At 42.8% G+C, this 23,212-nt stretch overlaps 1 protein-coding gene across 1 annotated transcript in view; it reads right to left on the reverse strand.

Moving 5' to 3' along the window:
* LOC139413236 (copine-5) overlaps window positions 1-23,212 on the reverse strand; it is a 191,594-nt gene that overhangs the window by 3,743 nt on the left and 164,639 nt on the right. Inside the window, exons 14-18 of the mRNA XM_071160376.1 lie at window positions 22,546-22,592; window positions 15,865-16,046; window positions 15,446-15,573; window positions 12,965-13,067; window positions 108-165 (exon numbers count right to left, since the gene is read on the reverse strand). Coding sequence (XP_071016477.1) covers window positions 108-165; window positions 12,965-13,067; window positions 15,446-15,573; window positions 15,865-16,046; window positions 22,546-22,592 — 518 coding nt within the window. The remainder of the gene's footprint in view (window positions 1-107; window positions 166-12,964; window positions 13,068-15,445; window positions 15,574-15,864; window positions 16,047-22,545; window positions 22,593-23,212) is intronic.

Genomic DNA, 23,212 nt, shown 5'->3' on the forward strand with positions numbered 1-23,212 from the left:
GTATTGCGCAACAATACCAGGTAGTAACTTTTTCCTTTGATATTTATTGCTATAAAAAAAAACTACAACAACAAGTATCGTAAACTAAGTGAGATGCAGCTACTTACCGTCAAACTCAGCCTGTCCCACTCCCACGATAATGATGGACATGGGCAGTTTAGCCCCCTGAGGAGAAGAACAGGAACACACCATAATGTTATAGAGACTCTGATGGTCATTCAACACAGCCTACAAATCCTAACGCTTAACTCTTGACATAACTACTTCACAACTCCAAAACACTCTTGATATGACACACATGTCAAGTACATCCATTCTCTTTTTTCCATATAGACAGAGAAAAATTTAAATATATTCGAGGCGGTTCCATACAACCTGATCTATTACACATATACATAGTCATGTATATGTGAAAGACATGTAGGAGACATGGGTCATTTACTTTCCTGAGAGACCGATGAGTCTCTTACATGCTATACTACACACGAATGCACGCCCACACAACTCCAAGAGGGCAGTCGTATTCATTCAAGCTCACAGTGAGTCTCCATTGTTGTTGACCCAGATGTGATCTCCATGCTATATATTCTGTGACAGCTACATGGTTAAACACCCAGTTATAGGTTAGTACACCACACCACTAATATTCTGGAGAGGAGAGCACTTTAGCTTGATGAAGGGCCATTAACTATGAATGGGTCTTTATTGCTGCAGACACATGGAGTACAGAGAGAGAGAGCAGCGCATTGTTACTGGGTGATCTAAACCATTTCTGCACAGTTTGCATCTCTATCTGGGTGCATCTCTCTCTGTGTGCAAACCCACCGCCGGTGTGCGTGGCCAAAGATGACTATTTTCAAGTTTTTTGACCATAGCACCGGTTCCAATCTAAGTGCCATTGCCATTTAGCAAACTCCAGGTGGTGCTATGGTTAGATGACATTAAAATAGAGGTCTTTGGTCAAGCACACCAATGCTGGGTTTAGCCTTCGAAAGAACAATGCCAAAGGCTCAGTGTCGTTATCCTAGCAAGGGGAGGGTGCTGGAGTATTGAAAACTGGGGATCCAATCATTTTGACCCTTATCTTTCATATTTTGTTTTTATTACTTGTTAAACAAAATCTCTTTCTCTGAGCAATTCTATTAGTCTAAAATGAAATAAAATACACTGTGGCTCAGTATTTGTATTATTTATTCCATACAGCGCAGTCTTTTTTTGCTCATCTTTATCAAGGAAGCCAATAAACATTGGTAAAGTGTTGATTAGGTAGGAGTTGGGAGATTGAAGATGACTGTGAGGTGGGAATGGGGAGGCAACCCTTCCCGCCAATTACCCTCCCAACCACTCCCAAGACAAGTCCTGCGGAAGCAGGAACAGGAGCTGGAGGAAGTTACTTCTAGACTATGATCCAAGGTCCAATTTAGCGTTTTTTTTTAACCCTAATGTTTAGTATTGGGGGAACTGATCTGAAATACCTTGTAGTTATTTGTGCTTAAATCATAAAAAAATATATATTTCAGATGGATGCATATTCTCACAGAAACTGCATTTGTCTCCAGCCCAAGACTAACGCAGCGTGTCAGCTGACCTAGTTTGTTACGGGGGCGAGATCTACTTCTCTGTCTTGTCATCTATGTTATTACCCTGAAACAGATTGATGATCCCAAAGTATCAGTGTTCAACACTGTCAGTCCCTGTCCTCCCACGCTACACACACACACACACACACACACAGCTCATCAAGTATTTATGCTGCTAAAATATGCTGACGTGTGTGCGGGGAGGGGGGCTTGGAGTGTGAGTGGGTAGACTTTAATTAAACTACAAAAATATTCCAATAAAATAACTATGCAAGGTAGAAAAAAACACTACGTTTTTCTTAGACAAACTTCAATTAGATAGAGAATGGATTGAGAAGCCTATTTTTCATGTATTTCTCTCTCCGACTCCACACCTCTCTCATTTCTCCCCCTCAGTCGTTCCTATCAATTCAAACACACTGAAACGGACAGTATCTTTAATTAAAGATACACCATGGTGTTAGGACTGTAGTCAGTTAACAATAGAACCGCTGGGCTTCTCAGCCTCCATGTATCGCTATCAGGCGTCCCCTTTAGCCTACTTATCACAATGATCCACTGTGTTGATGTGACAACCGGGCTATACTCGTATTCTTAATATTATCCGTAAATTGACAGTTGATACTCCTGATCAGAAAAAAAAGGGTAATGTTTTATAATGCCTAAAAATTGGCAAACGACCAATCTCCTCAAAGGTTTATTTATAGACCAAAAAAAGATGCAGATTAGGAGCAGTGTGTGGCGGTGACTGTGTCTGTGTGTCTGTGCAGTAGCGTAGTTTAATCATGACGGGCCCAGATGCCCCCCAAAAATGATGGGCCCCTATCACCAGTCATATTTCCCTTAAAATTCAAATTATTTTTTTGGTAAGGCTGTGTGGTAATAGAACCTAGTCTAAGGGCACATTTGAAGCTGTTACCAGAGAAGCCGCAATATAGCCAATACATTCAACGCTATGGATGGCGGTCAGAAATGAACCCGTATAAACGTCGATCAGCACCACGGAAAGAACAAAGCGGTCAAAAAAAACACCCTATTTTATCTGCAAATAATAGGCAATAGCCTATATTACAAAACATAAATATACAGATCAATCTCTTGACTGAAACACCGAAACACAGCTAATGACCGAGTGCATGCTCGCTGAAGTTATGCATGGTGCAAAACCGGTATTTCAAATGATCTGCCTCCCACAGAGGCCTATAGCAAAAACACCAGCAAATCAATCAAGTGGAGCATTGAAACAGATTGCTTAAACGGCAGCATGCCTTTTAACAGTATATGATGCGTATGTGCTTACTATTATTACCATAGCCTAGTTAAAAGTATAGGCTATGATGACAATGAAATGGCTCAGCGGCCCTGCACCAGAACATGGTTTCCAAATACAGATCGAGCATAGTCGTAGATAGACAAGCAATGTAAATGAATATCGATTTATCTGGGTAGCCTGCCCTGTAATAATCTAAACTCACTCACTCATTTGATTGGCATTCGACGGGCCTTGCGCTCTGCGAAGTCGTTGACAATGGCATTGAAATTCATGGTCCTGACCCTGGTGTTTTCAGTGGACAGAATGGTCAACCCACTCAGTCTCTCCTGTACCATGCTGCTCCGCAGGTATGATTTCATTATTTTACCTTTGGAAAAGGAGCGCTCGGCACTGGCTACCGTTAATTAAAGGCAGAGTCATAAAAAAATAGCATCGCTGTAACTACTTCCCCAAATGTAGCAGTGACTGAATTGTTATCCACAATGAGCATATTGGCCAGGTCTCTCACTGTAGTGTGCTTTGCTATTTACATTCTTAAAAACAGGCCCTGAAAGAGAGTAATTGGCCAGGGAAGCTTGCTGATATATCTTTGCTGTAATGTTCACCCAGCCGGCTGGCGGTCTCGTAGAGCGCATCATCATCTGCGTTGGCCAGGGTAGTGGGATGGATGGAGTCAAACAGACTTGATGTTGCCCGCATACTTTTAAATCGGTTTGACAGCTGGTAGATAACGATGTCAGGGTTTGCATTAAAGACGTTGACACTAAAACGACTCTCTCCATCAGACAGTCGCTCGTCCTCACATAGCTCATCAAAATGACGCCTAACCTTCCTTCTCCGAATGTCTTCAAATGCGTTCTGAGCTTCCCATTTTTGTCGGCAAGCGTCTTTGCAGTGACTTTGGCCATCTCAAAACACCGTCGGGATCCGGACAGGACCTCTATCATGCCTTTATCATGTCCTTGCGTAGGCTGACTGCTCTGTGCAGGTCTGCGTTCAAAACAGTCTGCGCAACGACAACAAAAAAATGTAACACAATTTTTCCATTTTCTTTTTCAGTGCCGCTGCATCATCCCTCTCGCCCTTCTTGTCACTTAAAAGCACAATCTTGGTGAGGGCCTTCATTACGTCCACATATCTGTATCTCTGGGCCGCAAGGGACTCATATCTAAATGACCTGCGGGTGGGACACAGTCGTTTTAGAGTTACATTTTTTTCTCTGATGCATAATCAAATATACCACTCAACATTGACCATCTCTTTATGCTATGCCCGAAGAAGGTGTATAACAGTTCAACAGTTTTATAAAACTTGAATAGCCAGGTTAAGATTGTGTGCTGCGCAATGCACACAAACAGCAAGCGGCTCTTTTTCGGATATTCTGGCCTGCACACCCGAATAGACCCCGCTCATGTCAGCAGCTACATCATACCTCCCTGCCCACGACATTTTGAAATATCCAGCCCATTATCCTCTATGCTGCCCAGGATTTTAGGACGTGTCAGCAGTCTCCAGAAATCCTAAAAACGGCTCTGTGATGGTCAGATCTGTGGCGACATTATTTGCATCCCTTATCACTCTCACATAGCGATAAACTTGGCTTAACTGGTCTACTTTGGATACATCCGGTGTGGTGTCCACAATAAAAACAAAAACAAATGGACTTCCTGCATCTCTCACTTCACTCTCTCGGCTAAAATATACATCAGCTCATTTTTTGATTTGAGGACTGAGATAGTTCACGGATCCTGCGGGGTGTTCTAAAAGTTGTTTCAGAACTGGGTTGTAAAATGACAGCAGTTCAATTGTACTGTTGGCCTGCCCCAGCTTTTCACGGTGCCGTCTGAACGCCAAATTACACAATGCAAGTGTGAGAGTTACATTAACTATGCGCTCCAACACCTGTTGCCAGAAATTTGCTGCGTTACTCACGCCTCTCTCCATTTCTGCGTCAATAGTGCCATTGAGCTTCCATTGTTCATGTGAATCTGGGATGTCACCCACGCATCAGAGAAGAAAGGGGCACTCCGATCTCAGAACAGCCAGCAAGGCTCACAATACGCAATCTAGTTTGGCCGAATAACATAGCCACGTGGTAATTTGATTCCTGCCTTGGTTGTAGTGGTGTAATACGACTCGGAAAAACACCGCCTTTCGTCATCTCTTGGGAATGGGCCAATAGGCTTACACGAGTGAAACAGTATAGCTTCCGTTCCTCTCCTCGCCCCTACCGGGGCTGAACCAGGGACCCTTGCACACAACAACCACAAAGCATCTTTACTATGAGGATTCTGTGTTATGCATTATAGCCCGTTACCATATATGTGATTGAATATTATCTGCTGTTGGCTTGTGTGGATGTATGTGTTATGCAACATAGCTGATTTGAGACATTGTTAACAGTTTCAGGGCCATGGGCCTTTCTCATGATGGAAAAATACAGAATAACATGAAGACAGGAACTGTGCAATGAGTTGGGGGGGCACATTCAGAACGTAGTGTTGCAAGAACAAACTGTCTTTTGTTAGATAACAGGAGCCAGGTGCCTGATAACTGTATATTCTACACAAGTACAACAACTGATCGCTAAAGCGCTTAGGGGGCTGGGACCAGCTCGGGCGCCAACAATCAACGATAGGCTGAGTGAGTTTAAACCACGCCCAGTCTCTACTCTGACAGGCCAGCTCGGAAGCAGGAACTACTTCTGTCAAGAGTATATTATAATATTTTTGTCAGGAACAAGTCAGTTCTCTGTTTGCTCTGCGAGGTGTGACAGAGAGCCCGTATATACGAAAATTGCATTTACCACTTATTGCTTAGCTAATAAAAAATACATAGCATACAATGGGGTGACTCATTGTCATATTTATCCTGATACCAGATTCGATTGACGCTACATTACCCATCGCTCAACAAAAGCGATGCAGAGCAAGCGGAACAACTACTTCAAGGTCTCAGAGTGAGTGACGTCACCGATTGGAACGCTATTAGCGCAAACCCCGCTAACTAGCTAGCCATTTCACATCGGTTACACGTGTGGTTTAACTTTTGCATCCACATTTGTTGCATAATGCCCTCTGTCAGTTGGATAGATTAAAAGGCCGTCTGTCCCATTTCCACCTGTTTCCTCAGCCGACACGATTCTAGCCTCACCCTGCTCCCTATCCCCCCGCCCGACCCGGGGATAGCTGGTGCTCAGGGTGTATCCGCCGAAACCTGACAACCTGTACCCTCCTCTGTCAAAGTCGCTACTTCTGGCACAATGGAACAGCTTGGCCTGGGCTCACTTGACCCGTTAAAAGCTGTTATTGGCGATGATAAACCTACATCCTCTTTTGCATTTGAAAAAGGAATCTAATTTAACTCATTTTGATACCTCCTTTGCGTTCTAATTTTTTGGCCTTCCTCTTTTGGGATTCACTTGTGTTGATACATTGCTGATTTTTAAATCCGGAATTTTCTATTCTCGACTTTCTTTATTTAATTTTGGCCATTGTCTCTTGACACAATGAGGTGTGTTCCGCCTCCTCATTAATTCACATAGAAGTAGCCCATTTCACTGTTGCAGACAATTTACGTTTTGAGGCTTTACTGAGCCGGACAAACTACTCGCTGAGGAGAGGCTAAGCACTTTCCCAGACATTTGCGCCTCTCCAGTCAGAAAATTACTCGCACAAACATTTTCCCCCTGGCACATTTTCCGGCTGGCGCCCGCATTGCCTTCATTATTGTTTTCCACACTAAAAATAACTTTGGACATGTCTGCGTTCCTATCAAAGTAAGTGCCTGATTACACTATCATTATACTTTCTGAATATGTGGCTCACCAGCTGGATTCAGTCTTTCGTAGCAAAATTAGAGAATTCGTTTGTTTTTTACATTGGATAAAATTAGAGACTCTACAAAAATGGTATATCATACACTGCATTTTTGAGGAACAATGGAAAGTAATTATTCTTTGAAAGTTGCTAAACTTGTAAACTCACTTTTGAGAAAATGGCCTTTGAAAGTTTTGGTAGCTAGTGAAGAGCTCTTCTTTGTCTACACCCATTCAACATCTTTCACACCAGAAACTACAATATGAATTAGCTAATAGCAATTACTATTTATAATTAATCACATCACGGGTGCGCTCATCATTGATTGAAATAATTGAGTAAAACACTTTCTAGAAATGAAAAGTAATCCGCCGATGGGTAGTTTGTGCATGCCGGAATGTTTGTTTTTTCGCATCAACCAAAGATAATAAGAGGAGACAAGATGAGTTTGATCTGTTTATAGTATGCATTTTGATGGGGGAGTGTCATCTACGATCATCCACTTCCCTTAATTCACTTTTGGAAGTTTACCCAAAATATGAGTGAACCATTCCTTCACCTCATTAGACGAGTGGGAGGCCCCCGTGCACAACTGAGCAAGAGGACAAGTGCATTAGAGTGTCTAGTTTGAGAAACAGACGCCTCACAAGTTCTCAACTGGCAGCTTTATTAAATAGTACCCACAACGTCAACAGTGAAGATGCAACTCCGGGATGCTGGCCTTCTAAGCAGAGTTGCAAAGAGAAAGCCAAATCTCAAACTGGCCAATAAAAATAAAATATTAAGATGGGCAAAAGAACACAGACACCGGACAGAGGAAATCTGCCTAGAAGACCAACTTCCAAGAGTTGCATCTTCACTGTTGATGTTGAGACTGGTGTTCTGCGAGTACTATTTAACGAAGCTGCCAGTTGAGGACTTGTGAGGCATTTGTTTCTCAAACTAGACACTCTAATGTATTTGTCCTCTTGCTCAGTTGTGCACCGGGGCCTCCCACTCCTCTTTCTATTGTGGTTAGAGCCAGTACAAAAGCGCTTTCTAATGATCAATTAGCCTTTTAAAATGATACATTTGGATTATCTAACACAACGTGCCATTGAACACAGGAGTGATGGTTGCTGATAATGGGCCTCTGCACGCCTATGTAGTATTCCATAAAAAATCAGCCGTTTCCAGCTACAATAGTCATTTACAACATTAACAATGTCTTCACTGTATTTCTGATCAATTTAATGTTATTTTAATGGACAAAAATAGTGGTTTTCTTTTAAAAACAAGGACATTTTTAAGTGTCCCCAAACTTTTGAACAGTAGTGTATATTCTTTTAATCAAAATGTGTTTTTTTGGGGGCAGAAATGCCTTCTGGAATATGTGAACTTTCATGTGCCTTAATAACAAACGTGTATTTCATCTACAAATACAAATAAAATGGTTAAATTACGAGCCTAGTTGGTTTAGCCACGGAAAAAGACAGGAACTTTCCCGCTGGGCATGATTGGCTGAGATAATGGATGGACTGAACATACCGGGAGATGAGTTTGGATTGGTCTGCCATGCAACATGTTTCTGTTTATAACGTGAGCTGCTCAGTATGTGTTGAGAGCCCTTTCTACCGCATCCATTTTTAAATATATAACGTTAGCCAACTAGAACAAAAGTTTTTCTACTTTTCTCAACAACATTGAATGCCCTGAATCTATTGACCAATCAGTTGGGGAAAGTGATTTGTTACTTTCTGCACACGCCACAGTCAGTGTGAACTGGAGTGACTTGACACAACGCTGCCCAAACAAACAAAACTAACAAAACTGAGTTAAATGGTTCCAGTCTGCCGTGAAGCATTCATCAATGTATACGGGTAAGAGTCTAGATACATTTTTAGTTAGTATAAGTTTCTAATTTTGTCAGAAAGTCATTTTTCATTGCAAGTTACAGTGTACTGTTAGCTAGCTAGTAAACGTTAGCTTGCTGGCTCGCTAACTAACGTTACATGTATGATCTGTGTAGTAATATTATTTGAACCAGAAATCCAGTTGCATTCTTAGTTATAGCCTAATGTTAGCTAGCTAACGTTGAACCTGGTTGGTATAGTAGTAGCGTGAGTTGGGATTATGCCTGTTCATTGTGTAGCTAGCTAGCTACATGTCTAGACAATAGTGACCCATCCACTTAGCTAGATGTGGCTGGGTGTTGTTTACAGAATTTCCTTCACATGACCCATCAATTTAGACAAGTTTGTCAGGTAAGTGTCATCTAATAATGATAAAATATTTTTATCTGGACACTTTCTGTTTTTGATATTGCTTCTCTGCAAGTAACCATTTCATTGTACCGTCTACACCTTCTGTTTCCAGTGCATGTGACAAATCAACTTTTTATTTTATTTGATACCGTTTGTGTTTACCAGAGACGGTAATACGAAGAACAACATGACCTGCACCAAAGTCAGATTAGGATGTAGGCCAAGGACTAGATATAGTGTATTTTTACCTGGAGTTTTTCCTTATTGTAGGCTACTACTTTCACCACGTTTAGTCTTGAAATCTTTGGTTGTTTACTAAACGAATCATCACCCTGTTCAGCAAATGGCCTCACATGTGAATCCTTAAAGAGATGGATGGGGCTAAGACTTAAGAGGGTGTGAACGATGCTGAATGGGTGTAGACAAAGAAGAGCACGCCAGTAGGTGTACCAAAACATTTTCTCAAAAGTGGATTTACAATTTCATCAACTTTCAAAGAGGAATTACTTTCCCATTGTTCTTCAACTGCAATGTAGGATATACCATGTTCTAGCTGTCTACTTTTATCCCATGTAAAAAAAACACAATTTCAAATTTTGCTACATAAGACCGAATCAAGGCTTTCGGTCACATATTTGCGATGGTACACTCCAGGGACCACTCAACAATGATCACAAAGATGTGATCGTATGCGTCAAATGGTTAAGTTAGGAATAAGTGTGGAAAAAAGAAACAGGTATACATACGGGCTCTAAATACGTTTCTGTTTGTGATTAAAAAAAAAAAAAAAAACATTTTGACAGCTGAGTAATGTAAAATAAAATGATTTAGGAAGTCAGGGAAGCTGGAGGATGTTGCTTTCAAAATGGCTGATTTATTTTAGTTACAAAATCAAACGGTAGGAGGCATTGGCGTTTGGTGGTTCTAGTGTTTTTTTCTCTTCTTTACATTTTTAAAAAAAATATCCCCCCCCCCTACCATCCCTACCCTAATTGGAGTAAACTAACTAACAACAGTACTTCTACTACTACTTACAGCTATTTTGCAAGGGATGGCCATTTCGGCAGGGGTATAGAGGTATCAGGCCTTCTTGTGTGGACAGCAGGACTTTAGGGAGCTAAAGGGGAGTGGGTGAAGACTCAGGTTGCAGCCCAATTTTTTCTCCTTCCTCTGAAAGTGTACACTTGTTCACTTCCCTACCCTGGTTTAAAAGGAAATTACTGGTATAAGAAATGTGATGTAAACTCCCACTAGCCCATGGCTACACCAATCCAAGGCTTTTACTTTTGTGGGAAGTGGTGAAGGAGACATTATTGGGACACATCCTACACAGTGGTGTAAAGTACTACTTAAGTCATTTTTGGGGGGTATTTGTACTTAAATTCACTATTTATATTTTGGACAACTTTTACTTTTATTTCAATACATTCCTAAAGGAAATAATGTACTATTTACTCCATACATTTTCTCTGACACGCAAAAGTACTCATACATAGCAGGACAGGAAAATGGTCCAAATCACACACTTCTCAAGAGAACGTCCCAGGTCATCCCTACTGCCACTGATCTGACATACTCATTAAACACAAATGCTTGATTTGTAAATTATGTCTGAGTGTTGGAGTGTGCCCCTGGCTATCCTTAAAAAAAGAAACAAAAGAAAATGGTGCCGTCTGGTTTGCTTAATGTAAGGAATATGAAATGATTTATATTTTTACTTTTAGTATATTTTAGCAATTACATTTAGTTTTGAAACTTAGGTAAATTTAAAACCAAAACTTTTACTCTTTTACTTAACCAATATTTTACTGGGTGACTTTCACTGTTACTTGAGTCATTTTATATTAAGGTATCTTTACTTTTACTCAAGTACTGGACCAGCAGAACACAACAGGAAGTGATGTCACAGTAGTTTAACATGTCCATCATCCACTCTGAGACCACCGTCCATAAAAAAAATGTGTAGGAAGCCTGGGGCTGTCTAACTGATTAGTCCTGTCTGTTTCTATAACACTCATTCAGAGGTGACGAGAATGCACGTATGTATGTGTGTTTGCTGCTGATGAAACAGTATGAGAACAGTGAGCGTCTGCGGGGGAGAACGTCTTCTGTGTGACACACCAAAGGATTTCTGACCAGAGCCTGAGAAGCCAATCACACCTACGTCTGAGTCGGTGACTCATAAATAACGTAATTCACAAGTCGTCAATTATGTCCTGTGATGTCCCACTGAGAGAGACAAGAAACCACCCCAGACTTCGACTGAAGAAGACATTAAGCCTAGTACGTCATTTGGAGGACTCCCCTCTAGAAGTGACCTTTGAGAACCACCGTGTGATACCACAGCCTGATACCACAGTGGCGAATTAATGTGTGAATCCAACTAAGAGCTTTGCAGCGCAACGCTAAACTTCTCCCCTGTTTTGGTCTCGAGGCTACCACGTTGTAGCAGCGTGAAGCGCACCCGTGCACATGAGCAGATACTCTGTGTGACCGTGTGGTCTCAATATCTGCGGTGCTGTTCGTTGCAACATCATCTCGCTGAGTCTTCCTTTAAATGTCTCGGTTGTAAATCAACTGAAACGGCAATGTCCAAACTCTCTTCGTATATGGGTCCTGGACTAGAGTAGCCTACAGAACAGGTCTACAAAGGGAGGGCTGGATGAATGATGTCTTAAAACCAGATTTGAACCACATAGGAAACACCGGGGAACCAATAATGAGAGAACCACACCTCAATACATTATCAGGCTGTGGCAGACTAATAGAGAAGCAGTGGGCTAGCCTGCTAACTCCTCTCTAAGGGATATACTGTACCTCTAGTAAAACCATGTTTTGAAACCTCCCGAGAAAGTGTGAGAGACTTGAACAACATAATCTGCGACATTTACAGAGTCACATTGATGCTAACATCAGGATGTGGCGTTAGGCTCCGGTAGGGGTCTGAGGGTGTTGACGGGGCCATAGTAGAATCGTGCACGGCGCAATTTAATCGTTGGGCGGAGAAAGAAATGTGTCAAAGTGTCTGATTCACCAGGGGCCCTGATATGACATGAACTGTTTTAACATGACAGGAGCCCGAGAGGAGAAGAGAGAGGGAGAGAGAGCCTGAGAGGAGGGGAGAGAGGGAGAGAGAAAGAGAGGTGAAGCAAGAGAGAAAGAGAGAGGTGACGCAAGACAGAAATAGAGAGCAATGAAAAGAGGTAGAGCGAAATAATGCATTGAGAGAGCATTGCTTTGCTTTGGAGCACTGTTGTGTTCTCTAACTGAGTGACAGGTTCCATAGTGTACTGTCCCCCCTGCCCCAGCTGTGTTATGAATGACACACAGCATGGGCCTCGCCTTCCTCCCTCCGTTACCTCCCTCGCCTTCCTCCCTCCGTTACCTCCCTCCCTTCCTCCCTCCGCCAGCTGTAGAGAAGTAGGTCAGTGTTCCTGAAAACACTCTCTGGAGGACACACACACACACACACCATCCTGTCCAGAGCTCTTTGAACTGAAGAGGACGCTCAAAGCATTTCAACTTCACTCTCCTATTTCAGAGAAAACACTCAAATAATCAATGTTTCCCAAAATTAGATTCCATCACCATCAAAAGAGCAGAACTGAAAGCAGTAGAGGCAGCAGGGTTGTATGCAGGTAGAGGTGCAGTAGTCAGTCAGAGAGGCCAAGCAAGATAGAGCAGCAGGCAAGATCTTAAAAGGAAGGTGTGGCTGTTCTAACGGTTTGACTAACAGTCGCAAATTCCCTTTAAATCCAGTGTGCTGGAGGTCTGGCCGATTCCACGCAGACGACTTTCTCTTCATTCTTTCTCTTCGTTTGCTTCTCTCTCCAAACATTCTCGCTTCTCGCATCTCTCTCTCTCTCTCTCTCTCTCTCTCTCTCTCTCTCTCTCTCTCTCTCTCTCTCTCTCTCTCTCTCTCTCTCTCTCTACATCTCCCCTCATTTCTCTTTCATGTACCACCATTTTCTCCCTCTCTCTCTCTCCCTCTTTCCTCCTTCCTCTTCAACCACTCTCTCTCTCTCCATCTCTCCTTCTCTCCAGACTTACATTGACGATGGCCTCCTTGGTCTGAGCCATGTCTGATATGACTCCGTCTGTGATGATGAGGAGGACGAAGTACTGGGACCCGTCCTGAACCGCTGCAGCATAACTGAAGAGGAACACACACGCACACACACACACACACACACACACGCACACATGCAGGCAAGTCAGGCAGCCAAGTATGCACACACACAAACAGGCGCGCACACATACACATAAGCAGATGGTGAGTAAAAAAGCAAACACCCTGAACCAAACTCAAACTTCCTGTGACCAATGACATGCTTGAATGTCATTCTTTAACTAAAGTCATTGTACTCCCTCTCCATCTTCTCCACTCCAGTCCCTTCTACATTTCAGTGTCTATTAAATTTAAATACTATACTCTGATATCATTCTGCGGATTGATAACATTCATTCTATTCATTATCATACCTCGAAAAACACTTTGACCTCAAACACTGCAGGATATGAAGCCGAACTACGCCGTGTGTTTCAGTGATCAACTGAGTGTCTGTGTTCATTTGTTCCCTCTGTCTGGAGTCATTTTCTCCCTTTCAGCCCAACTCCATTCACATGGTAATGGCTAGAGGACTGACTGTTACTGTGCCTGGAGGGACATATTCAGAACTCTTTTTATCTCTATGGTCTTATCTCTCTTTGTTTGGAAAGTTATCAGACTGCGGACTAGGTGTGTGTGTGCCTGTGTGTTTGTGTGTGTGTTAGTGATGTGCGGGTCAGCTGTTTGAGCACCCAGGCCTATGTTACTGCTCATAATTTCCAACATTTTGGTAGGCTATTTGTTAGTCAACTGGTCTATAGATGCATGCAGCTTCTGTTCTATTATTAGGTCTACTTGTGGCCCTAGAAGACTAAATAAACCCTTGCTCACCAGAGTAATGTCATAGATCGATAGAATTAATGCTTCAATCTAGTTGACATAAGTAAAGCTTGTTTTCTTTTCCTCTTTTATCTCTGCTTCTCTCCAGCAGTAAAGACGTTTAGGGACTGTGGAGAAAATGCAATAACAAATTCCGGGAACATTTCCAAATGACATCAGTTTGACCGGTTTTAAGGGAATTAAAAGCTGTTAAAACAACCCAACATGTTTCTGATAAGATTTCAGTTTGGCTTGGATGCATATTTTATGTTTTTGAAATGCTATCAGCTTTTATGACGCAGATACAGACGGTCCCTAACAGCGCATTCATTCTCTCAAGATGCTGAAAAAATATTTATATATTTCTCCACTCCTGTTCCCGAAGACAAAATTTCATTTGGTCTATCATTTTACTGCAATAAATACATAATTCTGCAGCAGTTCATATTATATTAGGCTATATGAGATGTTACAGACGTAGTCAAATTTCAGATTTCAGTTAGACTACTATTCCATTTAACCCATCTGAACAGCACAGTTCCCTTGATGTAGCGTACTGAAGTCCCCGTCTTCTGACTGTCGAATTCGTACAGCACCTCACAATCATCGCACATGACAAAGCTGGAACTGCTATCATACTCTTTTACCGTTTCACCAAATCTTTTCCAAACATTAGACTACTAACTTTTACTGCTCAAGTTCCCAAAAGGCAATTGCCGTGTATTTGGCACGCTACAGTTAGGCCCTAAAGCTTCGGCTACACACTAACAGCAGATAGAAATTCAACGTAGCCTATTGATATGAATTGCACAGGAATGATACATTTATGGATTTTTTTTGTGTGCGTGCCTTGTTTTATCTTTATTCAACCCGACCGGCACCCACACGTTCCTCATCCACACAATATTGCACTTCATGGACCTAAACCCCGGGTAATGCGGGTTACGAGTCAACCCGTGCATCACTAGTGTGTGTACCCCATCATCCCTCCTTCCTTATTAAACCACCATCCCTATCCGGTGTGTGTGTGTACAGCAGTGTCTGCATTTATCTCTCCTTTTTCCACTTCCCACTCCTCCTCTAATGTGATCAGAGTGCTTGCCCTTTGACTCTGAGTTATGTTTATGTGTTTACGTTGAGTGCTCCGCCGCCAGTCTGGCGAGTCAGTAATTGATTCATTCTCTCACAGTGCCACGGTGTTAATGTGTGTCACATCCTGTGTTTTGGGTATTTTCTGTCCATTGAAAGGCCAATCGTCACAGCCTTTGAGGTCAGAACAGGAGAGAAGCCCAGGGATGGAAGACTGAGTATGAATTACTGGGATTACTGTAGTGGAACAACTACACGACAAGGCTGATATCTGACAGCAGCAGAGAACGAGACATTTCACGCTGGCTTGCACTGCTGATAATCTGTGATAGCAGATTTGTGAGGGTGTGTGCCTTTATGTCTGCCTGTATGTGCAGCATGTGTGTATGTGAGTGTGCATGTGTGTATGTGCGTGCATGTGTGTATGAGTCTGCCTGTATGTACGTGTGTATATGTATGTGTTTGCAAATGCGCGCCTGCATTTGTGCGTTTGTGCGTGTGTATGCGTCCATTACCTGGCCACGTGGTTGACTACGGGGGCAAAGTTGGTTGGTCCGTAGAGCTGAACAGTCTTCAGACTCTCGTGATAGGCCTCCAGGATGCCATCTATACCGTTACAGTAGGGGTTCTCTATGTTACCGTTCTGGAGAGGAGGAACAACAGAACAATCAACAGGTTTAAAACAGTTTGCTCTAGTTTATCTATATCGTTAAAGTCGGGCTTCTCTCACCTTCTGGAGAGGTAGAAACAATCAACAGGGTAAAATCTCTTGTATTTAATAAATCAATATCTTCTTTCTGGAGTGGACAATCGTCAGCTGAATTTGGTGAGTCAAGTAAATTCAAGCCCAGTCAAGTCCAGTCCAGTTTTAGTCCAATCGTGTCCAGTTCAGTTCAGTAACAAGTGACCAGAAAGGGCTCTGTGTTTGACTCACCAGTGGGAACTCGTGTGAGACCCGTCCATCCGGGGGCAGCTTGGCTCCGAAGCCCAAGGCAGGGAACATCTTATCACTGTCGTAGTCCTGGATGATCTCCCCTACAGCCTTCAAGGCCATGGCGTATGCATTCATCTGGTATGGGTTCATATAATGTAGAGAAGTGGACTGGGATGGGTTACCTAGGGAAGGGGCAGAAGGCATAGGTCAATATAGTGTATGACCAGTTTGTTCGTTGTTGAGAAAGGGGGCTGGAATGTTGTTGCAACTAAATCAAGCGCAGCAGGTTCATGCAGAAAACCCGAGCATTGTCATCAGCCTGAATATGTTGCTCTACATTAACCTGGCAGTCTATTTAGTCAATCAGGTTCTGTACACACATTATCTGATGGCTGCCATGCACAAGCTATGCGCTGGTGTTCTTAGTGACATGCTATTACGGAGGACAAACTTGCCATAAATGGAAATAAATAAATAAACGCACACATAAATATATGAATAAATGAATAAATAAATACATTCACAGATAATTAACCAAATGAGCAAGGAAATACTAAAATACTGACCAAAATTCATTCATTTTCTCGACACATCTGTATGTATCTAATTATTTATCTATGTATTATCTAATTACTCAAACTTTAAATCATTTAATTCATTTCTTCCTCCAATATGATAATAATGGGGTGTCAATCAAACGTCGGTGGGTGGTATCTTACACACCATTGGTTGGTTGATCAATAAGAGCTACGACGCTAATGTTTGTGTAAACTCTTCACAGTTGTGTTCTGTGGTTGTCACTGAATAGGCTGATACCCCATTTCATGGACCCAAGATCCATAGGTAAGGCAGTACAGTGCATGCAGTATGCCCCTATTGCAATTATAAAGTCTAATACATCCAAAGTAAGATTTCAACTGATTTGTACTTTTTTGCTAAATTAACAAATTTTAGTGTCTTTTGTTGAATTTATATAATAATATTCCAAATGGAAGCATTATCTACAGTCGTGGCCAAAGGTTTTGATAATGACACAAAAAATTAATTTCCCCAAGGTTTGCTGCTTCAGCGTATTTAGATATTTTTGTCAGATGTTACTATGGAATACTGAAGTATAATTACAAGCATTTCATAAGTGTCAAAGGCTTTTATTGACAATTACATGAAGTTGATGCAAAAAGTCAATATTTGCAGTGTTGACCCTTCTTTTTCAAGACCTCTGCAATCCACCCTGGCATGCTGTCAATTAACATCTGGGCCACACTGATGGCAGCCCATTCTTGCATAATAAATGCTTGGAGTTTGTCAGAATTTGTGGGTTTTTGTTTGTCCACCCGCCTCTTGAGAATTGACCACAAGTTCTCAATGGGATTAAGGTCTGGGGAGTTTCCTGGCCATGGACCCAAAATATCGATGTTTTGTTCCCCGATCTACTTAGTTATCACTTTTGCCTTATGGCAAGGTGCTCCATCATGCTGGAAAAGGCATTGTTCGTCACCAAACTGTTCCTGGATGGTTGGGAGAAGTTGCTCTCGGAGGATGTGTTGGTACCATTCTTTATTCATGGCTTAGGCAAAATTGTGAGTGAGCCCACTCCCTTGGCTGAGAAGCAACCCCACACATGAATGGTCTCAGGATGCTTTACTGTTGGCATGACACAGGACTGAGGGTAGCGCTCACCTTATCTTCTCCAGACAAGCTTTTTTCCGGATGCCCCAAACAATCGGAAAGGGGATTCATCAGAGAAAATGACTTTACCCCAGTCCTCAGCAGTCCAATTCCTGTACCTTTTGCAGAATATCAGTCTGTCCCTGATGTTTTTCCTGGAGAGAAGTGGCTTCTTTGCTGGCCTTCTTGACACCAGGCCATCCTGCAAAATTCTCAAAATGTTTGGCCACAACTGTAGTCCAAATATGGCATGATTCCACTATTTGTATCCGTTTGCATCCGTTTCAATAAGGGACTTTTAAGGCAAATAGCAAATTTCACTATTTTGGCTAATCGTTATTGTGGCTAGCTTCACATAGGTGGCTCTGGCAGTGCTTGCCTCTGCTGAATACGACACATCTCCAGATTACCTGCTCTTCTGTGTGGAGGCATGCATCGAAAACTTTGGTCAGCTAGCTGCTACAAAGGACACATAGGTGTACAAATGTTTTTGCTAGCTATTGACGCAATTTCCTTGTTGCTAAAATTCGAATAGTTCACCTAATTTCAGTTTATGTCACAAAACACGAAATGTATAGTGTACCGTCATTGTACCGTCAAAACCACTGTGAAATATATAACCCAAAAATATTGTATTTTTAGCTGTTCGAAGATTGTGTACAATACCAAAAGTAAAATAACAAAAAGTATAGAAATAGCCCACATAGAACCAGTTTTAGACTTGATTTTAATGAGAATGACAGTTCTATAACTCACATTTCTATATGAATGTGGCTTGGTCACCCAAAAAGTTACATATTGCAGCTTTAACTAGCCAGCTATACCGCTGTGGGAAAGCTAGCCCAATATTGGACTAAAGGAGCCTAGTGTTACTCCTTAGTCCAAGGAGCTTACATGTCCTGTTTCTCAATTGCGGTACAGTTCTAGAAACATAAATCCCTCTGCTTTCATAACCCATCAAAATAAATTCACAAATGCAAAATACATACTTACTGTACACAGTTTTTAAAAAACTGATAACACAGTTGCAGCCGACAGTATTTTATTTTGGGTAGGATAGTGTGTACGGCACAGTACATCATTGGGGCCAAGCTTCCTGCAATCCAGGCCCTAACTAGGTGGTGTCAGAGGAAGGCCGCAAAAAATGGTAAAGTCATAGACTGTTCTCTGTACGGCAAGTGGTACCGGAGTGCCAAGTCTAGAACCAAAAGTCTATATACTCACTGTGCACAGTTTTTTTAAACCAATAACACAGTTGTAGCCGACAGTATTTTATATTGACAACACGCTTGTGCCGTCTGTCTTCTGTTTACACACAGGTGTTAGGAGATGCAGATAGCTAATTAGCACAGGTAGTTCACTCTGTTTTGGTCTGTTTTCAATAAACAAGTGGTGTAACGTGAAAATATGGCCATGTGGGAACCATAACCCTAACCCTATAAAGGTGTCACGGCACGGCAAGTGGTACCGGAGCTCCAAGTCAAGAACCAAAAAGCTTCTTAACAGCTTTTACCCCCAAGCCATAAGACTGCTGAACAATTCATCAAATGGCTACCCATAATATTTACATTGACGTCCCCCCTCCATTTGTTTTTACACTGCTGCTACGCGCTGTCTATGATCTATGCTTAGTCACTTTACCCATACCTACTTGTACAAATTACCTTGGCTAACCTGTACCCCTGCACATTGACTCGGTACCGGTACCTCCTGTATATAGCCTTGTTATTGTTATTTTATTATATACTTTTTATCATTTTTTTGCTTTAGTGTATTCAGTAAATATTTTCTTCACTCTATCTTGAACTGCGTTGTTGGTTAAGGGCTTGATTTGAATACAGCTAAAAAATAACAACGATTTAGAACTCTCCTTCTCTTCAACCTTTCAGAGATAAACTACCGCCTGCTCTCACCAACCCCGTCACACAATGAATAGGAATAGGAAGGAATACTCTGATAGGCTAGGAGCTTAATGGAAGGGTGGGAAATAGAAAAGGAACTGCTGAGCTAGAGGCTCCAAATAAGTGGAGTGATTTAAACTTAAGTGTGGCCTTTTAGACTGTGGTAAGGAGGGTGTATTCAACCATTTTGGGTGGCATTTGGTCTCGGAAGCAGTGCTATTATGGGGCACAGTGGTCATCCATTTTAGGCACAGCGTGGTGGTATTGACCATAGACACTCAGGAAGAAAGTTAGGAGGCGACCCAAACCCAGAGCAACACGTATAGTATGGAGGAATAGGGAGGTTTTGCGTGTGTGTGTGTTTCGAGTTTTATTTGTCACATGTACAAGTACAGTGAAATGCTTAACTTGCGAGCCCTACACAACAGTACAGTAATTCAATATCAAAATACTATAACAAATAAGAAAATAATAATACAAAATAAACAAGAGAAGTAGAAAATAAGACAAAGAAAAAAATATGAATGTAAGCTGTATACAGGGTCAGTGGCAGTACCACATATACAATGTGCAGGATACTGGGGTATTTGAGGTAGATACCTTTATATACATAGGAAGAAATTAGGAGAAAGTGACTGGTAGCAGGATAAATAATAATAATAGTAAACAGTGTGGCAGCAGAGTGTGTGTGTGTCTGTGTGTCTGTGTGTGTGTGTGTGTGTGCGCGCAAGAGTGTAGTGTAGGGCGACAGGTAGCTTAGCGGTTAACAGAGTTGGTCCAGTAACTGAAAAGTGGCTGGTTTGAATCCCTGAGATGACTAAGTGAAAAATCTGTTGATTTGCCCTTAACCAAGGCACTTAACCCTAATTGCTCCTGTAATTTGCTCTGGATTAGAGTTTAAACCATTTAAATGTAGGCCTGATGGGTGGATATACATGTAAACAGGACTGAAAAGTGACTGATAGCAGGAATATATTAATGGTAATGTAAACAGGAGTAATAGTGACCAGTAGCAGGATAAATAGATACAGTATATACTAATGGCAATCAATGAACAGTAATGTAGTGGTAGTAATACATCTAATCAATAATCATTTTAGCAGCAGTGTGGCCTTAGTAATGAGTTTGTGAGTAAGAGTGACAGTGAAGGTGTGTGTGTCTGAGTAGGTAGAGACCTCTGTATGGACATAGAGTCAGTGTGGCTTGTCTGTGGGAGAGGGAGAGCAGTAGTTGTTTGCCATTTAATAGCCATATGGCCAGGGGATAGAGGATGTTTAGCAGTCTGTTTGTCTGAGCCTTGATGCACCGGTACTGCCTGCCGGACGGGAGCATGGAGAACAGTCATGTCTTGGGTGGCAAGCCTCTTGCAATTTTCCAGGCCTTCTCAGCACCCCCTGACCTTCTCCCTGTAGGCTCTCATCGCCGCTGGTGATCAGGTCTACCACCAGCATGTCGTCTGGAAACTTGATGATGGAGTTGGAGTCGTGGCTGAAGAGGGAGTACAGGAGGGGGATAAGCTCACAAACCTGGGGTGCCTTCGTGTTGAGGGTCAGCGTGGGGGAGGTGTTGTTGCCTACTCTTACCACCTGGTGTTGGCTCATCAGGAAGTCCAGGATCCAGTTGCAGAGGGAGGTGGTCAGTCCCAGGGTCCCGAGCTTGGTAACGAGCTTGGAGGGAACTATGGTGTTGAACGCTGAGCTGTAGTCAATGAACAGCATCCACCCTATTGGACTCCCAATCATGGCCAGTTGTGTTACAGCCTGGAATCGAACCAGGTTCTGTAGTGACGCCTCTAGCACTGAGGTGCAGTGCCTTAGACCGCTGTGCCACACGGGAGCCCATATGCCCTGAGGACACGCCCCAAAATACCGTCTGGCTCTGCGGCCTTAAGAGTGTTTTTTGTTATTATGAATATATATATTTTTATTTTTACCCCTTTTTCTCTCCAATTTCGTGGTATCCAATTGGTAGTTACAGTCTTTCTCATTCTGCCACTCCCATACGGACTTGTGAGAGGCGAAGGTCAAGAGCAATGCGCCCTCCCCAAACATGACCCAACCAAGCTGCATTGCTTCTTGGCACAATGCCCGCTTAACCCGGAAGTCAGCCACACAAATATGTCGGAGGGAACACCGTACACCTGGTGACCGTGTCAGCATGCATGCACCCGTTCCGCTACAGGAGTCTCTAGAGCGCGATGGGACAATGACATCCCTGCTGGCCAAACCCTCCACTACCCCGGACGACGCTGGGCCAATTGTACGCCGCCCCATGGGCCTCCCGGTTGCGGCCGGCAGCGACAGAGCCTGGACTCGAACCAGGATCTCTAGTGGCACTGCTAGCAACTGCGATGCAGTGGTCGCCTTAGACGCACTGCGCCACTCAGGAGGCGACCTTAAGGGTGTTGACCCGTTTAAAAACCTTACATCAGCCTCGAAGAGAGAGATCACCCATTCCTCAGCGGGGGCCCTCATGCAGGGATCTGTGTTGTTATTGAAGCATTCAAAAAATGCTGGTAGAGAGGCATTGTTGTGCAGATCATGGCTAGGTAGTCAGAGCCGGGAAATAACAGGATTCCACCATGTTCTGATATTGCCCTTTTGCCTGTTTGATGGCTTTGTGGAGGTCGTAACGGGACTTCTTGTATGCGTTTGTGTCATCAGCCGTAGCCTCAGGCTTGGCTGTGATAGCCCTGTGAGCGGTAGCTCGTTCCTTTAACTTAATGCGCACCTCAGTGTTCATCCAGGGATTTTGAACGCTGAAGCAGTAAATCTTCACTGTGGGGATGATGTCGGTGATGCATTTCTTGATGATGGAGGTGGTTAGCTCGTCGATGCTATCGGCGGAGCCTCAGTCAGCACTAGCAAAGCAGTCCTGCAGCATAGCTTCTGGTTCGGTAGGCCCTTTTTCTACAGAGCACGTCACAGGTACTCCCTGTTTGAGCTTTGTTTGTAAACAGGAACCAGGAGTCATGATCTGATTTGCCGAAGAGGGGACGAGGGAAGGTCTTGCATGCTTGCTTGTGGGTTGAGTAACGGTGGTCTTTATCGCCCCCTAGTGGCGCGCCACATTCTCTCTCTCACACACACACACAGTCTTTAGAATCCCTTACCATTAGACGCAGTGAAATCGATGGCCACAGTGAAATTGATCTGGGTCCTGAAATGAGGATATAGAAAAGAGAGTGAAAAATCAACAAGAGAAGTACAGGTAGACCACCAGATAATTATACGCAAAGCACAAACTAAAGATATTTTCTCTGGACACACACACACACACACACACACACACACACACACACACACACACACACACACACACACACACACACACACACACACACACACACACACACACACACACACACACACACACGTGCACAAGCACATACATGCACAAGCACACACATGCACACACACAGACACACACAATGTAAATGTAATATATGGGAATTGTTGCTAATTGCATTGTAGTCACGATCATTTTTTAAGTGACCCTGGCAATTAATTCACTCTATATCAGTGTGTGTGTGTGTGTGTGTGTGTGTGTGTGTGTGTGTGTGTGTGTGTGTGTGTGTGTGGACTGAAATGTCTTATTCTTATTCCCTTTAGGAAGAGGAGAAGGGGCGAGAGGTGCATGACATCCTCACATTGAGCTGAATAACAAGCAATTAGGCTGCTGGAGCACTTAAGAGAAACATAACCATAATCCAATTTTCCGACTGATGAAATGCTCTTTAGCTGCAACGCTAATATATGAGTGAGAGAATAAACTCCAGA

Source organism: Oncorhynchus clarkii, chromosome 7, assembly GCF_045791955.1.
Source record: "Oncorhynchus clarkii lewisi isolate Uvic-CL-2024 chromosome 7, UVic_Ocla_1.0, whole genome shotgun sequence".
NCBI lineage: Eukaryota > Metazoa > Chordata > Actinopteri > Salmoniformes > Salmonidae > Oncorhynchus > Oncorhynchus clarkii.